The sequence below is a fragment of the Manacus candei genome, unplaced genomic scaffold (assembly GCF_025592945.1).
Source record: "Manacus candei isolate 608988 ecotype Guabito, Panama unplaced genomic scaffold, ASM2559294v1 h1tg000049l, whole genome shotgun sequence".
In the NCBI taxonomy this organism is placed as follows: domain Eukaryota; kingdom Metazoa; phylum Chordata; class Aves; order Passeriformes; family Pipridae; genus Manacus; species Manacus candei.
In genome coordinates this window covers 26,818,851-26,835,194 of record NW_026138097.1, presented here as the reverse complement: position 1 = coordinate 26,835,194, position 16,344 = coordinate 26,818,851, and the positions used below count along the sequence as shown (strand labels likewise).

General features: G+C 39.3%; 1 protein-coding gene across 1 annotated transcript in view; it reads right to left on the bottom strand.

The window, feature by feature from the left end:
* MYO10 (myosin X) overlaps positions 1-16,344 on the bottom strand; it is a 161,997-nt gene that overhangs the window by 59,198 nt on the left and 86,455 nt on the right. Inside the window, exons 5-17 of the mRNA XM_051799353.1 lie at positions 15,774-15,961; positions 9,797-9,931; positions 8,686-8,810; positions 7,802-7,815; positions 7,605-7,689; positions 6,854-6,957; positions 4,688-4,817; positions 3,613-3,731; positions 2,765-2,911; positions 2,482-2,582; positions 2,182-2,248; positions 1,001-1,093; positions 174-242 (exon numbers count right to left, since the gene is read on the bottom strand). Of these exons, the coding sequence (XP_051655313.1) occupies positions 174-242; positions 1,001-1,093; positions 2,182-2,248; positions 2,482-2,582; positions 2,765-2,911; positions 3,613-3,731; positions 4,688-4,817; positions 6,854-6,957; positions 7,605-7,689; positions 7,802-7,815; positions 8,686-8,810; positions 9,797-9,931; positions 15,774-15,961 (1,377 nt within the window). The remainder of the gene's footprint in view (positions 1-173; positions 243-1,000; positions 1,094-2,181; positions 2,249-2,481; positions 2,583-2,764; positions 2,912-3,612; positions 3,732-4,687; positions 4,818-6,853; positions 6,958-7,604; positions 7,690-7,801; positions 7,816-8,685; positions 8,811-9,796; positions 9,932-15,773; positions 15,962-16,344) is intronic.

Sequence of the window (16,344 nt, the reverse complement as noted above, 5' to 3'; positions counted from 1 at the left end):
GGAAACAGAGCTGGTTCAAACAACAAGCCAAACAGTCAGGCACCTCTCACAAGAGCAGTACTGCAAGAAGTGCTGAGGGAACAGAGTGCTTCAGTTAATTTTGAGCACCCTCAGGGTAAAATTAAGCTAATGAAAATTCTGCTTGGAATAATTTCAGCAAATAAAGAAATTACCTCCCCAGCGTAGTGCTTCACTCCAAAGTTGTGAACGGCAACTCTCGGCTTTACATAAAAAGGATTGTTCTAAACGGAGGGGGAGAAAAAGAGAAAAATATTTGGGGGGGGGGGGTCAGGGAATGGAATGATACAAAGGTTCACATTATCCTCTCAACCCATACTAAACAAACCATTGTCTTCCAGTAAACTCCCCAGAAGATTAGTGCTCCAAAAGCAAACAAGCAACTTATAATGATAATAGGATTTGTTAGTCTGGGTTGCTTCAAGTGCAGCAATAACAGATTTATAGTATATAAGACGGCATTATACTAAACCTGAACCCATCTGGCAGAACCACCTATTAAAGGCACTTTGAAAGAGAAGACTATGTCTTGAAGGCAGTTATGAAAATTAGTGGATATGCTCGCATCCCAGAAATTCTCAGAAATAATTCTAGGATCACAAATAAAGGTAACACTAATCTGCACAGAGGAAACAGCAATCTTTCAGTAAATGACATCAAGGTGAATGCCTCATTAAAACAAGGGAAACTGAAGATCTACATAGTCTGAGCTACTGCAGGTTGACAGAGCTCCAATTAAGAGTAGAATTTGACTTATTTACCATGACAGAAACCTTTAACTGCACAGTAACAAGGATACGTTCTTCAGGTAACTTCAGGGAACTGAGTCTCGACAGCAAATTATGTGGATTGCCATGGAAGGAGAATTATATATGAAAAAGCCTCTAAAACTATGCATGCATATATTTGAACCATGAATTTCTACAGAAGTAAAGAGATCCTCCATAATTTGCAGAGAAAACATCAGTGAAACATCACATACAGCATGCTGGGCATTCAACTTCTCCAGTAAGGTGGAGTCAGTAGCTTGAGGAAAATGGCTCTCCTCATTGATAAGTGCCAGTAGTCCCAGTTTCTAGAACAGCAAGAAGATACAGAAAATGAATTAGTGCACAGATGGATAAAGATGTTGTCCCCAGTTTGGAAAAATCACAAGGTCCTTGAAGTTGCTGTGTGCACAGAGGTGCAAAACCACCCATACACAACTGAAACCCCACTCTTGTAGATGACTGCAATCCTATTTTTCTGGCAACAATGCTTTTGAAATACAGAGCATATGATCCATAGGCAAAATAAAGAAAAACAATCTACGGGAAGAATCAACAGTTCTGATGTAAGTAGTTTTTAGATGCATACAATGACATTGCCTCAGAATATATCTCCAGCCTCCACGATTTCCAGTGATCAGGAGTCTGAGTAAAGAAGCCTTTCAAAAAGTTTTCTTCCATTAAATTATCTACTTAGTTGTTGAACCGATGCAAATGTTTAGCACCCACAGTGCCGAAGGGCAGAGCAAAAGATATACAGTTGAACTACATGCTGTGTGAAACACCACCTCCCTTTGCTTTGCATATGCCTCTGTGTCATTTCCTTTGATGTTCCCTACTTAAGGGGTGGTAAGCAAAGCAAGATACCCTGCAGTTAATTAATGTGCCCAGCAAGCTTCAGGCTGATACAGCCTCTCAGAAAAACATGGATCTCCAGGAGTACATTTTAATAAGCCACTTCCCATGGGCCCAGAGCAGTTCGTGACAAACCACATCGCCCCGACTGCAGTCACATCCTGCCAGCTGGATCCCCTGCCTACTGCCATTCGTTTCTGTGGCCATCTGAACTCTTGCAGCCACACACCCTGCTACGGAGATAAACTCATGCAGCTCACCTGTACTGGTGGCAGAAGTGAACATGGATCAAATGATTCTTTTTAATCAAGTGCAAATATTGCTTTTGTACATAATCACACACTGAGAAAAGTTGCAAAAACACATATAGTGAGTTTACAATATAATCTGTACTTGATACTTGAAAATTATCTGATTAAAAGTTTGCTATTTAAACATGCAAGATGCACCATTCTCTTAACTTGTTCTTTGTGTTGGCAAGTGTTTTAAGGACAGATTATCTCAGAACAAAAACTAACAATAGGTAACATCAAATTATTACCTTTTCAATAAGATCCAAGCACTCGCCATTGTCTGTCCAGTCAATATCCTCCCAAATCAGTCCTTCCCTAAGGAAAATAAAGAGGGCCTTTTTATTGACAAATATGATGAAATCATTTTAATTATAAAAATAGGAGGACCTGGTGCATTTATCTTGCAAATTAAAGCAAAATCAGCTTGCTTTTAAAAAATACACAGCTCCAGACAGAGATTTTCAAAGGAAGCTAAGGGACCTGCAAATCAAGATTTCAAGTGAATACTGATAGTCAAAATTCTTTCAAATTTCTTCCCTGTCTCTTACCTGCTGTATTCCAGTTGCTCCAAGGAAAAGATATGCTTGTTGAAATACTCCTGAAGCTTCTCATTTGCATAGTTAATATTGAACTGCTCAAAACGGTTTACCTAAAGAGACAAGAAATTTTAAAAAATGCATACATTTTTGTATGTATTTTACTTTGCAAACAAGGGACTAGTTTAAGTCATGACATGTTTAATAATCAAGTTCCAGAGAAGAGGACAAAGATATGTACAACAATAAAGTATAAATATCAAACAATCCACTTAAACAAGCTTCTGAAACCTACCTCAAAATTTTCAAATCCAAATATGTCCAAAATTCCAATAGACTTGAAGTCTTCCTTGCTCCTGATTCTGCTATTGATTTTCTTAATGACCCAAGCAAAACACTGAGAATAAAGTGCCATAGCCATAGAATCTCTGCTGTCTATTGCCTGTGTTAAAAAAGGAATACACAACACATCAATCACCTCTGTGACCCCTGTGTGTCCTTAGCACACCATAAAGCAATGTATGATGCAAGCAGATTCGTATTCCTATGTAGCTCGACAGCAATTGCATTAATACTTACAAGGCATCATGGTTTGAGTTTAATAGTTTAAGTTAAAACAGATGTATATCTATGTGTCCTTAAAATTACATCTCAAGGCTAAAGCATTCAAAAAATTAGAAAATTATAAACTGAAGGTGTGGAGGAAGAAAAGAGAAGGGTAGGAAATAATACCGTCATTCACCCTTTTCTACAGTTAAGCATAATGTTATGTATATCTATTTCTAATCCCATTTTTGTAAATGATAAAAATATTTCTCCAGAGAATTTCAAAAATATTCACCTTACCCAAGTATCGACAGTGAAAAATATCAGCCTACATGATTAGGATTTGAAAAAAAAATGGTAAGCAATCAGGCTTAATAAGGATAACAAGAGCCAAGCTCCCAGCCCTGGTCTGAATGACAGGATGGAATTTATAGAGATGACACCTTTTCCAAAAAAATCTATGTAGTGCTTTTGATTACAACTCCGATGCATGAGCTAAACTTCTGTCCCTGAGTGTCTAGTGATTTCTCTGGACTTGAAGATTGATACATACCTTTCACAAACCCTAAAAACATGTCAAAACTGAGATGCCTTTACCTGCTGTATACTAAGAGGTGTTAGGATTTCTTCTCCCCTGAGTATCATTGACCTCTGTGTCAATGCTTCAGTTAGCTGTGTGGAGTCCAACCCTAGTAATTCAGCAGATCTACCCAGAGCTGCCAAAAGAGAAAGACAAAGACAAAGACAAATATGTCCTTAAATGTATAAGGTTATGAAACCAATTTGGTTTTTTATTATTATTATTATTATTACTAGTACTACTACTACTGCCACCATTTAAGATGCTTCCAAAATGACAGGGATTAGAGACAAAAGCACAACTAGAAACTCTAGGATATTGTTTTGCTGCTCATGAAAAGGCATAAATATGTACGACTGAAGGGAGTTAACAGTAGAAATTCACCACAAGTAAGTCATAAATATTTATTTACCTCTTAATGTTACACCTAAAGGATTCAGACAATTTAGTGTTTACACTAACACATTTTTCTTGATACAAACAGTAATTGACTCTTTGTCCACATGACTGCTTTTCAGCTTCCCTCAGGATGATGAGGATAAACCAATGCAATTTTTTTCTTACATGCATACTTTAGTTTTCAATTTTTCTATAACACGGTATATAAGCAGTATGTAATGCTACTCTCTATTGCCATATTTGAACAAATGTTTAAAATGCTCACAGCTCATTCTTTAGACACACCAGCACATACTTTTGGATTTGTAATTGAAGTATTGAAAGCTCTAACAAAAGATACCTTTGGTGGAGATCTTGTTAAGGAAATGTATTTGAGCACATATGTTTTATCAACTTGAGAATATTTCAAGAAGAAATTAGATTCAAATGGAATTTCATTACTATTAATGGAATAAATATGTGCCCAAGCTCTTCCATAACTAAGATCTAGCATCCAGCAGCAGACTAACTTTCCTTATTCGTCAAACCCCACCCCTCAAAAATAACATATAACATTTTAATCAACATTTAAAGATGTTAAAAAGCAGTAAGATCCTTTCACTGCTTGTCCTTGTTAGGTTCAGATACAATAGCAACGACTACAACTTTCATAGCCTCAAGAAACATTTACATTTGGATGCACAGCCTTCTCACCTGTTTTAAAGGACACCTGTGCCCCACCAGCAGTGATGAACTCAACATTTCCTAGATGCAAAATGCCAGCCAACAGTCTCAAAACTTCTCGTACCTCCTCCTTGCTGAATTGCATCACTTCCATTGCAGTCTGGAATGACATGTGAGTTTCTTTAATAACATGCACACAGACTCAAAAATGGGAGGCCTTAGAAAAGCAAGTCAGGACTAACAGAGGGCTGGCTGGAGTCCATTCCTTTGGTTTCATCCCAAACTGAATACACTGTAAGGTACACTGGAACATCTTGAAATATGTAAGTACCTCTGCTTTTAAGAAATCTCATTTTGATGCTGTAATGACATTGTAATGTGCTTTCAAATTCATCATTAAAGTTGTTTAAATATTGGAATGACCTACTGAGTTGTGCATCAGACACAATTACTTTAATTTGAATTATTAATTGATTACCTCTTGTGTGTTTTTACCAAATTTTGCCAATTAGCCTTGTAGGTAACAAGGCATAGGGGAGGAAACACAGCAACATGTAAGATTTGCTCATGTGTGCGCCCAAACACGCATTTTACCAGTGTGGTCTGACAACTCCCAGTAAAACTGAGCAAGAAAGGAATCTATATAAAAAGTGTTGAATTTATGAATAAACAATATGGCAATGATCAAGGGTCAACTACATAAATAAGCAAATTGGAAGATATTAGAAGAAATACTAAAACAAGAGGAACACATGCCTTCTTTGACACAGATGGGGTATGTAATTGTATGCCGCTTGAAATTACCAGAATTTCCCAAACTTGGGTCTAATACAAACCTGTCTGAGACCAGATCGGTTTTATACTCGCCTAGTCAGACATGTTATAGTCACTGCAGGTGTCTGGCAGATGACACATGACACATTTTATCTTCCATAAATCATCCATTACAAATGGAAAAGCCTCAGACTCATGACACAATTCAACACAGGGTAGGGATAATGGTTGAAGGTTTATTTTGTAAAGAAGACCTTTCACAACAGAAAGGCAGCAGCACTAGGAGTTCATCTCTACAGTCACCATGCAGCTCGTCCCTGTCTCCTACAAAAAAGTTTCCCTTAAGTAACATTTCCATGACTGAAACCGCAATAAAAATAGGCAAAGGAGATGACTATAATAGGAAAAGACAGGTGAGGGTGAACTGTGGGGGTTTCTGCCCGCCTCCTGTTCTGGGAATGCAGCCTGGCAGCCTCAGCCCCTGCTCCCAGCCTGCCCACGCTGCGGGCAGCAGGCAAACATCACCTGCCCAACTGATTTCATGCTCTGCCTACCCTGGGATGATTAGCCCAAATTAAATGTCATGCTAACCTAGTTCAGCACGTGACAACAATATAGATAAGTTACCAACTTTTCCAACACACCCTTCCACCATACAAGATGACGGCTTTTTACACTAAAAAAAACTGCTGCATCCACTACACCTTAATTTGTCAATTTGGCAAAGAGATTAACATGGTTAACAGTTGGGTGAAGGGCATAAAATCAAATGTTTTGTCTGATTTTTAAAATCTAATGTGCATCACCTTGGTGCTACAGTATGCATGGTCAGTACAGACTAATTGCTGTGGGTATAAGATATAAAGACATTCATAGAGATTCCATCAGGACCCGGTTTCTAATCTGTGTTTATGTTTTCTTCAATTCTATTGTGTAAGTCACTCCATACAACTGGATTTTGCAGCTACAACTTAAAGAGTCACAGGTGTTTCACTCCCTGTGTGTTGCACTGCACTGCAGACTCCATCCAATAGATGCTACATGATTTGGGCAAAGCTTTAGGATTGAAAAACAGTGAAATATATCTCTATCTATCTATCTATCTATCTGTAATAGAAAACAATATAGGGAAGGGCAAAGGCCTATAAAAGCCTTAGTGACTTCCCAACAGATATACTTTTAATTTCAAAATGTAATAATTTCTCTAAATTACAGCACACGTTGAAATGACAGTAAAAATGAAATACTAGAGAGAAGGTAAAGGCATGTTCAAAAGGACAGTGAAGCATTTTGAGAAAATATAAGTCCCTGTAAGATTAGTGCCTACAGCACAAAAAGGCTTTGTCCCATTCCCTGTCAATGGGCCCCAGGCACCTTGAACTTCCAGTGTTTTTAAGCAAAAGAACTAGGGAAACAACTCACAATGACTTCCTTGAAAGAATCTTTGTCACTGATTGTCTTATCCGCTATACATCCAGACTGATTCAGGTAGTGGTAGTTCTCCGGTACAGATAAGTAAAAAGCATCTAATGAGGAGAGAAAAGAAAGTGAAGGAAAAGAAATGCCAAAACAAAAGTACTCCACAAATTACTAAGTCAGAGTTAAATAGTTCACAATTCATGTGTTCAGAAATGATGATGATGATGCACAAGACAAAGTTTTATATTAAAATACGATGGGGGGCTATTTTCCTGGGTTTTGTTTTATTTAACTGCATAATGCAGTTAACTTTTTAGCATGCAAAGACAGCAGGCGTAAGGGGAGATGCTGGGACAGCTTTCGGCAATTTTGCACATATACAAATGTAATTTCTTTTGTTCAGTGGATTAGAAGAACCAGAATTATTTATCTTTGTCGCTGTGGAGTTATTTACTACCAGTGAAAATATTCAGTTTGAACAGAATGAGGCATGTTTGTCCCCAAGTAATTTTCCCAAGGCCACAGTAGAAGCTGGGAGAAAAAACTATCAGCAGCTCAGTGACATTCTTCAACCAAGCAGGTTGCTTTATTAAGGTGAGCTCAAATTCACACTCACTGAATCCCAGCTGAAAAAATAACCTATTTCTCTGCTTGGGTTAGTGGGTTTTTGCAGTTAAATTCTCCACTGCTGTCACCACAGCTGACTGCTCAGTGAAAGCCACTACAGTTGTGTGACTTGTGTTTTGCCACTCACCTTTCTCTCTCTCTTCTATCCCCGCCAGCAGAGCATAGAATATATGATAATTTCTTTCTCCAGGGTTTTGTCTTACTACACGATTCTGTCAAAGTAAAAAACAGCGATCATTTTTAAGGATAATTTTTTTATCCACAGTTTCAGAAAAAATATTAAATCAAACACAATTAACTAAGCAAAAGCAAACATCAACTTACTTTTTCCAATAAATCTAGAGCCAGGAAGAAAAGCTTTAGTCAAGGAATAAAGTAAAAAGCAATTAATGCAGAAGCCATTTATAATCTTCCTTCTTTTATTTGAGACAATAGGAAGAGTATCATATTCTTTTCTTACAACATGTTTCATACAACATGCCTACAACAAGATAAATAAAGTAGCAATGATAATAATATTAGCAGTTCTAATATCAGTGTATTAACACCTTCTTCTCTTCCATTCCATCAAAACTGGACTTGTGACATTCTGCATCTTGAATGACATCTGCTTCCTTTGCTTTTTCTTTTCCCTAAACAACTTTAAATTTGTCCTAATGCAAAAGCAGCTGTTTAAAACAGCAGGCAAGATCCCCTTGGAATATTCCTCATCCCCACACCTCTGGTGCTCTGGTGTAGACGCTCATAGTCCGATTTTGCCAAATGCAGGGCAAATCTGAGGATTTAACCCACCCAGACACATGCTGCAGAAATTCAGCAGCTCTGCTCTTTCCAGTACTTCTCCAGAGAAATAAGCAGCTTATCTTTGGATATAATAAATTAGGAAAATGGCTGACGACTGAGGTTATCCCCAAGAATTCAGGCTGTTTTAGATCACTGTGTAGGAACAGGCATATGAGCCACGCCATGCTGGCAGTAGCAACACATAATGCTGGTCCTCCAAGAGTATATACACCCCACACTGCCACGAATGCATGTGTGCATGTGTGAATTTGGTGTTGCTGCTTCTCTTTCCCACTAACACCAGCTCATTTTAACCATGATGAGGTGAAAGGACAGACAAAGGCAAGCCAGTTCTCTCAGTCCTCCACCAAGGAGGTACATAGGAGCTGCCTGCAAACAGGAGTCAAAGCACCAAATGAGGATACAATCTATAATTCTTCCTCCCTGAATGTTTCCTTTCTGACAGATGTTCAGCTGAATAAACTTCCCAAAGCGACTTGAGTTGTTGTTGTAAACAGTCTTCGCATTGCCAAAAGCTTCCATAATTGGACTGTGAAAACAGAGAATGACGAGAGTGTTAACACGTGACTAGCATGCCAATAGTTTCACATGGGACTGGTGAAAGGAACAACACTCTGACAAACTCCCTTGTGACACTCTTCTCAGCCGCAGCCTACATCCTCAGCAGTACCCTCCATTCATTAGCAATGGGCATCTCAATTTCCTATCAAAAGATGCAAGTATTCACGCAACAGGAAGATTAATTGTACCAAACTACTCTGCAGCTGCAGAGTAGTAACTGCTACTTGCTACTTCTCTTGCAATTGCTCAAAAGATGGAAATAAGAAATCTCAGCACATGCAAATTGCTAGACAGATGTAAGGAAACAGTCCTTGTCCTAAGGCAATTAAAAAAAAATAACTACATCAAGATACAGCATGTATAACAGAGATGAAGGAAAAACAAAAGTAACAGCATCTTAAATTGTCTTGTTTTTAATACTTTGGAATCATGTATTATTTCATGTGAACACAGAGAATATTTTTTTGCTTTTGGAGATTGTGTCCAATTTATCTGATGCATTTACTCATTTGTCTTATCAGTTCTCCTTGCCCTCCCTTTCCTCATCATGCTATTACCACTTGAGGACTTTATACTCACCATGTTGTATCTTGTTCTACCCTATCCTCAGGCTACACAAACTGAACCAACGGTTTCTCCCTCCCATCACCCATTTCCTTTATTCTGATTATCTCAATTCAGCCCCAAACAAAAATGAAAGCCACAATTAGAGATTCATTACTTTCAAAATTCTGCATATTTTTGTTTTATTAAGATAAATAATGTGCTCAACTGTGCTCACAACTATCTAGAGTAACTAGGTAATTTTATTTAATGGAATATTTCCCCATCTCCAATATTAATTTTATTGTTCAATAAACAGACACACATATTTAATTACACTGCAAGCTCTTATTTCAATGTCAAGGCTTCGGTCTTCTGGAAAAAATACCTGTGTATTGAAAGATCTAGTACCTGCTCTCAAGAATAGCTTGCTCCACACAGGATGTCTTCTCTCTGCAGGACAGCTCCAGCGAATGTTGGCTCATTGCAGACAAGAATTTCAGAATCAGCTTAGTGCTTTCTGTCTTACCAGCACCACTTTCGCCACTGAAAGAAGAGGAGAAAATTGTTTGCACAGTTCCAGTGGCTAGCGAAGAATCCCTCTGTCTGGTCAGCCCTCCAAACTCTACGTTACTGGAGGTCAGGACGACTGGTTGATTAGAAGTGATAGTCAAAGGCAAGCAAAATACCCCCTTAAGCTTCCTGAATATGACATCCAAGGCAAAACAAAAGCTGTCTTTAGACTTCATACCACTGCTCGGACAGCATTTCAAGGCACTGATTGCATATGTACACACACCCATGAGGCAACAAAGAGATCTCTGAATACAAGCAATTACCCAACACTTCCCATTATCGAGTTAAAACAAAGTTACAACAACGGCAATAGTCAGGGATAAAGACCAGACTATTAATTAAGATGGGAAAGTTTGGGATTACATAGCTAATGAAGGCACTCTGCTGTGAGAAGGAGGAGGAGAAGGTTAGAGACCCCAGTGCATATTCTAACACATAAAGGCTACTAGTATAATTAATGCTGATATTCTTAGTGAGCTACATATTCTTTAAACAAACTTTTCACATACCTATTCAAACAAACCAGATTCACGTGAGTTCAAAATATCAACAATTTTCACCTCCCATCACCATCAGAGATGTAAAATATCTCATCTTCACCCACAGGAGAACAAAGCTATTTGATAATGCTAAATTGATATTTTTAAAACAAACTGTTAATAACTAACCTTGCTGATACAAACAGAAGGCAATATACTCAGTTTCTCTTCAAAACCAACACTCCAAAAAAGGAAAGTATATATTTGGCTCATTTCCCCCACATAATTTTCCTTCATTTATGTAGACTAAAAACACAGTGTGAGCCACTAAGAAATATAACTAGTAGGTAAAGTTTGACTGGTTTGCTTGCTTTTCATATGAAGTCATAGCATTATATCCTAAACTGCTGCCTAATTTCTAGTTTTCCTAATTCCTAATTAAGCCGTACCTAATTCCAGCTTACTCCCAAAGAGAGGGGGTATATTTTGGTCTTACCTCACCTTTTTCATTGCAGCAAGCAAGAATTTTGTCACTGACTTTAATGGAGCACTACTGGGCATGTGGGACTAAGCTTAGATAATTTGACAGACTTCTGTTGTGCCATTGCTGAGTGGTGACCCCAGGAGTTATAGGTTACAGCAAAGTATACTGATGTTTTCTAGTAAAAAGTAAAAAAAAAGCATGGCATTCTTCTGCAAATGAATGCCAACAATTAAAAAAAATCAGCAGATACATTCAGAAAACATAACAAGACATAGAGTTTTAGCTGAGATTTAAGTGTTTCCCAAGAAGAATCAGTCTTTAAAATGTCGTATAAAACTTCATGCCCACTGATACGTTCCAGCAACCAACAGCTCACTGTCTCTGCTGTGCCTGACTTGATGGATAGCCCCACAAACTCAAGTTGCCTGTCTTCATTAGCCTTTCCCACATACAGAGCCATGTTATACTTTTGATTGCTTTTTTTTTGTTTTCTTCCAGTTCCACAAAGTCTGGATCTATCCAAGGAAAGGATTTACCCAGTGTTGTCTACTCATTTAATAGTAACTGCTCCATCCTATTCAATTTTGCAATTACTATTGAGCACTGAGTGGGTGGGCTCCTGAAGCCCTCTGGCAGGACAGTAAGATCTCATCACTGCGTGGTGTTGCTGAACTCAGGACCCATAATTTTATGTACATCGAGTTGGCTCTGCATTTTTTCTCCACAAAACACTTTAATAATAGCTGCGTTTTATTATGAAATTAAAATCAAGAACAAGCATGCTAAACTTTAAAGTTGTTTACTCAACCTACAGTACATACACTAACACTGGGGTAAGTGGGATCAATCTTTCAGAGACCTTAGAAAGCTTACGCCTACAAGAAGTTGCCAAGGTCAGTAAAAGGGTGAATTTTTTAGTGCAACCTTTCCAGCAACCTTTCCACCCCATGAGTTTAAGTGCCCAGCTTGTTCCACATCACTGCCCTCAGTACTGTGAACATATTAAGTCTGACAGCAACCCAGAAGGCGCCCACTTAGAAGATCTTTAGACTTTCTCCGTGACATATTCTACACAGGGCATCGCACTAAGGGCACAGCAGCCTTGACTCCCAACTGCAGCAGTGGAAACAGGGGTCACTGAAAGAGACTCCTCATTCTGAAGGACATAATGCTACTCTAAATCACTTCTCTGTTCTGTCAACTGCCTTTAAAACCCCAAGACAGATACACAGACAAAATAGGCCCCTTCAGCAAATAGTTTGTCAAATGCACATCTGAATTTTGGTGTGTCAGTCTCATAAGAACATCTTCACATCACAAGTCTGGGTCCCCACATAAGGATTTTGGTTCACATTGATTTTTAAGCTGAACAACAACAAAAACTGAGGCCATCAGATGACAAGAGAGAGAACAAACTGGTATCAGACTGTGATTTCCCACTCACAGCACTGACTTGAATGTTATTCAGCTTGAATGTTGCTGTTTTTTCAACTGCTTTACACTTCTTTTTGAGTGCCCTGAAGTGGATCAACTGCTACTGCATCTGAAAGCAGTGCATGTGTTTGCTTCTGCATAGACTAGGTCACCTTAAATAGTGCAGCAAAAAACCCAAATGACCCAAAAAGTTACCTTGCTATTCTTATAATAAAAGGGTGGAGGTTTGAACTTGGTCCCAACTTGTAAACATCAGCTAATCATGGGGGAAGTCAGTCCCTTTCCTACATCAGGACAAGCTGTTTGGCTATTGCTTGAGTAAGATGGACTCCCTTCATTTTCCTCCTGAGGTACCCAGTTGAAAAATCAGATATTATTTCTTTTTTAACATGGTGGGCTTTTTTTTCCCCTGTTTTAAATGAAATCGTACCCCACAGTAAGGTTCAGACGACCATAAAACTGAACATCCATTGATGTGGATGTTTTTGTCTAGAAGAAAACCTTAGTTCAATAGTCAGATAAACATTTTTTAGCCTGGGACAGTGAAAATACCATTTCACAATTGTGTATATATTCTAATGCACCAGTTGTGTACAGTTTCTTCAGTGTGCTATTTTGTTGACATTTTAGGCTGCTAAGTCATTTCTGTGCAGCATTAGCATGAATTAAAATGCCTGTGTTACACAGACCAATAATTAAGCATCTTTGGGTGACTCCATTTAATATAATCTCTTCCGTATTTCCTTCCTTTTCACCCCTAGTCTGGGTGGTTACACTGGAAAAATGGTCTCACTTTTATATTATATTTCCAGTCTTTATGATGACAGTTTTTAATTCAAGTTCTAGCCTTAATCCTCTCACCTCACCCTCCCCCAACCAGACAAATATCCCAATATCAATATTTCAAAACACTAGAAGCTTTTTTCACAGGTTTTTTGAACTCAATGCCTGAAGAAAGCAGCTCCCAACCAAAACTGACCTAATTCTGTGTGCCAGCAGGGGGCACTTCAAGTCCAGAGGATCATAAGAAAGAGTTCCAAGGACCTTCCCTTGTGGGGCTGTTTCAACTTGCTACTGAGTGCTTAGATCCCAAGGTCAGGAGCAGGTGAAACTGCCGATCAGAATGTGAAGCCTACACGAGCAATCCACTCTTTTTAACTATTGTGTTTTTCTGATGCAACAAAATTTTCCTCTTTAACATCTCTTACATTAAATACAGGACCAGAATATTTGTCTAAAGTCAAACACTAAAGTGTTCCACCTGACCATTTTTTTCAAATGTCAGTAGTAACCAAGAAAGTTACAGTGACAATGACTGGTTGCAATATCTAATTCTGAGCCAGCAAAAGATGCAGGAATGACCAGGACACTGAATTTGCCAAACACACTGTTACACCTTCACTTCCTATGCCCTAAACTAGGTATGTGACCACAGGGACTTTCCTAAATCTCATGAGGGCCACAGAAAACCTTCATTAATTTAAAAAAATCCTGCTCTGAGTCCTTCAAAGATACAGCAGATAATACTGTTTTATGAAAGTAGAGTTGACTTCTTATTTGAATTTCACATTCCCTCAATTTCTGTAGAAACAAGATACCCTTATAAGGTTGTATTGCGGCACTTGTCTGAAACAATGAACTGATTCAAATCATTGTTTCAATCCATGACCGGAGTAAACAATTTTCAAAGGGACTGCTAATGCAAAACTTCTCCATATTACAGCTTATCTGTATCAAAGCATATGGTTTACAGAGCGGAGACTGCTGGAGACTCCTCTGGAACATCAGAGACTTCTGATTATGTCCATTTTAGGACATAACCTGCTTTTCTCTTGTCAGCTTGCGGGGAACTGGAATGAAAGGTAAAATACTTAGGCCAGTACAGAATGGTAAAAGTACCCAAGGCCATCAGAAATTATTTTGGCTCCCAAAATTTGGGTGCATGGACTGTTCACAAGCAATGTTACCTGGAAATAAAACATGAAATCATAACTGCAGGATAGCTATTTTCACATGATAAAGATCTTTGTGCATTACATTTTTTCTTGGACTGTCACCTGGACTCAGCTTTATATGTACAGGACTATGTATTAAATAATAAAAAGGAAAAATACAGTTAAAGAAAGCTGAAAAAACAAACTCAGCAGCCCTTTCCAGCTTTGTGCCACTGCCAGGCAGAATCTATCTAGTGGAGAGGACAGGTAGGCACTGCAACCTGAGAGCATGCAGAAAGCTGGAACCAGACTTGGCTGTGTTGCATCTGATCCAAATTTCTAACAACAGACTGGGTGTTGAACCGCATGCACCAAATCACCCTCTTAACTCAGGAAGCCTTGCAACCTGGCCTGTTATCTCAAATGTCAGTATTGCCTATTGCAAAAGGTGCTGCTCTCACTCTGCCTTATCCCCTCTCTGTCCCACTGACTGCCCCATGCTGCAGTCCCACGGCTGTTGCAAGGGCTCCTGTTGAGGTCAGGAGACAGCCAAAGTCATGTCAACTTGTGCCTGAAGAGCTCTACACACTTAACTTTGTGCTGCAGGAAAGTGAGAGCAAATGGGCTTAATCACAAAAAAGCTGTGAAGGCAAGAGAGGAAAGGAAGGGGAAACATGCACTCTCTCACCCCCCTGAACATCACCTCCTGCCCAGAGTCCGGTGGCTGGTGCCCACTGCCATCGCCACCGAGCTGCTCCTCCTGATCCGGCACTTCCCTGCCTGTGTGTGAGCCAATGCAGCTGAGCTGGCAGGCTAGGGAACGGGAAAAGAGTTGGCTGCATTTTCAGCTCTTCTGGAGCCAGGAGGAAGGAGGGACTGAAAGCAGGGAAAAGCTATTGAAATGCCAACTTGCTCCCACCGTACACTCGGCAGCAGTGAGATTCTGAATACCAGTGACACAGTGGATCAAACAGGAAGCTATTAAATCACCATTAAATTAAAGCACAACAAGATTAAGCAAGGAAGATTAATCAGGCAGAATTAAGTGGCTGAAATGTGGAGGGTTTTCTCTTTTGCCAATTTTATTCACTGCTTTTCTCAAGAATGGGGGGGTATTTTTTCTTTTCTGCTCTATGCAGGAATCAGGGTCTAGTGGTGACAAACTACTGAGCTGCATAGGGATGTTTAAACCAGTGGGAAAGCACTTAGGGTAACATTAGATAGGTAAGTAGTAAAAATGCACAAAAATGTAATAGATTTTTTCACTCAATGAAATTGTAAGGTGCACAAGAAAAATTAACATTTTTTTAGAGGTTCACAGAACAATACAGAGCTAGTTCAGAACTCTCTTGAAACTCTGCTGTTTTAAAGGCCTGCTGCTTTCTTCTGGAGTTCTCCTCTCCATGTGGTCCAAATGTACGCTCCTAAATCCGGAAGGCTGATCAGCAGGGATAACCAGAGCAGCAGCAGCTGCCGTTTACCTGATGAGGATACACTGGTTGTCATGGCGCTTCCAAAGGCAGCGGTAGCACTCATTGGCCACAGCGAAGATGTGAGGTGCGATCTCTCCCATGTGGTGCTTGCTGTATCGCTCCACAGCTGTGCAGTCATACAGTCCTGGAATGCTCTTGTAGGGGTTCACAGAGGCAACTATCGAACCAATGTAGGTCTGCAAGCACATAGCACCCCCCAGAGTTGTTATTACACGTGGGATGGAACAGATTAACACTCTGCTCAAATGATCAGCAACAAATACACGTTTGCAAAACCGTAGCAATCCTTTGGATAAAAGTGGATAGTAATTTCCCCTGACTTCCTCCTTTCAAGAAGAGCAACAGTTGGGCAAAAGTTGTTTCCACCTCTGTCATGTTCTCATGCTTACCCCACCTACAATACAGAGCTTATTTGCTATACAAATCCCTGCCTTAATGCTGCTTACAGCTGCACAGTAATGCCTGTGAGCGCTGGTCTACAGCTGCTTCTCATGTGTTCTTAGGGACTTTTATAAGTTCACTGAACTTATAAAAGCCTGACTGTGTCCCAAGTATTGGC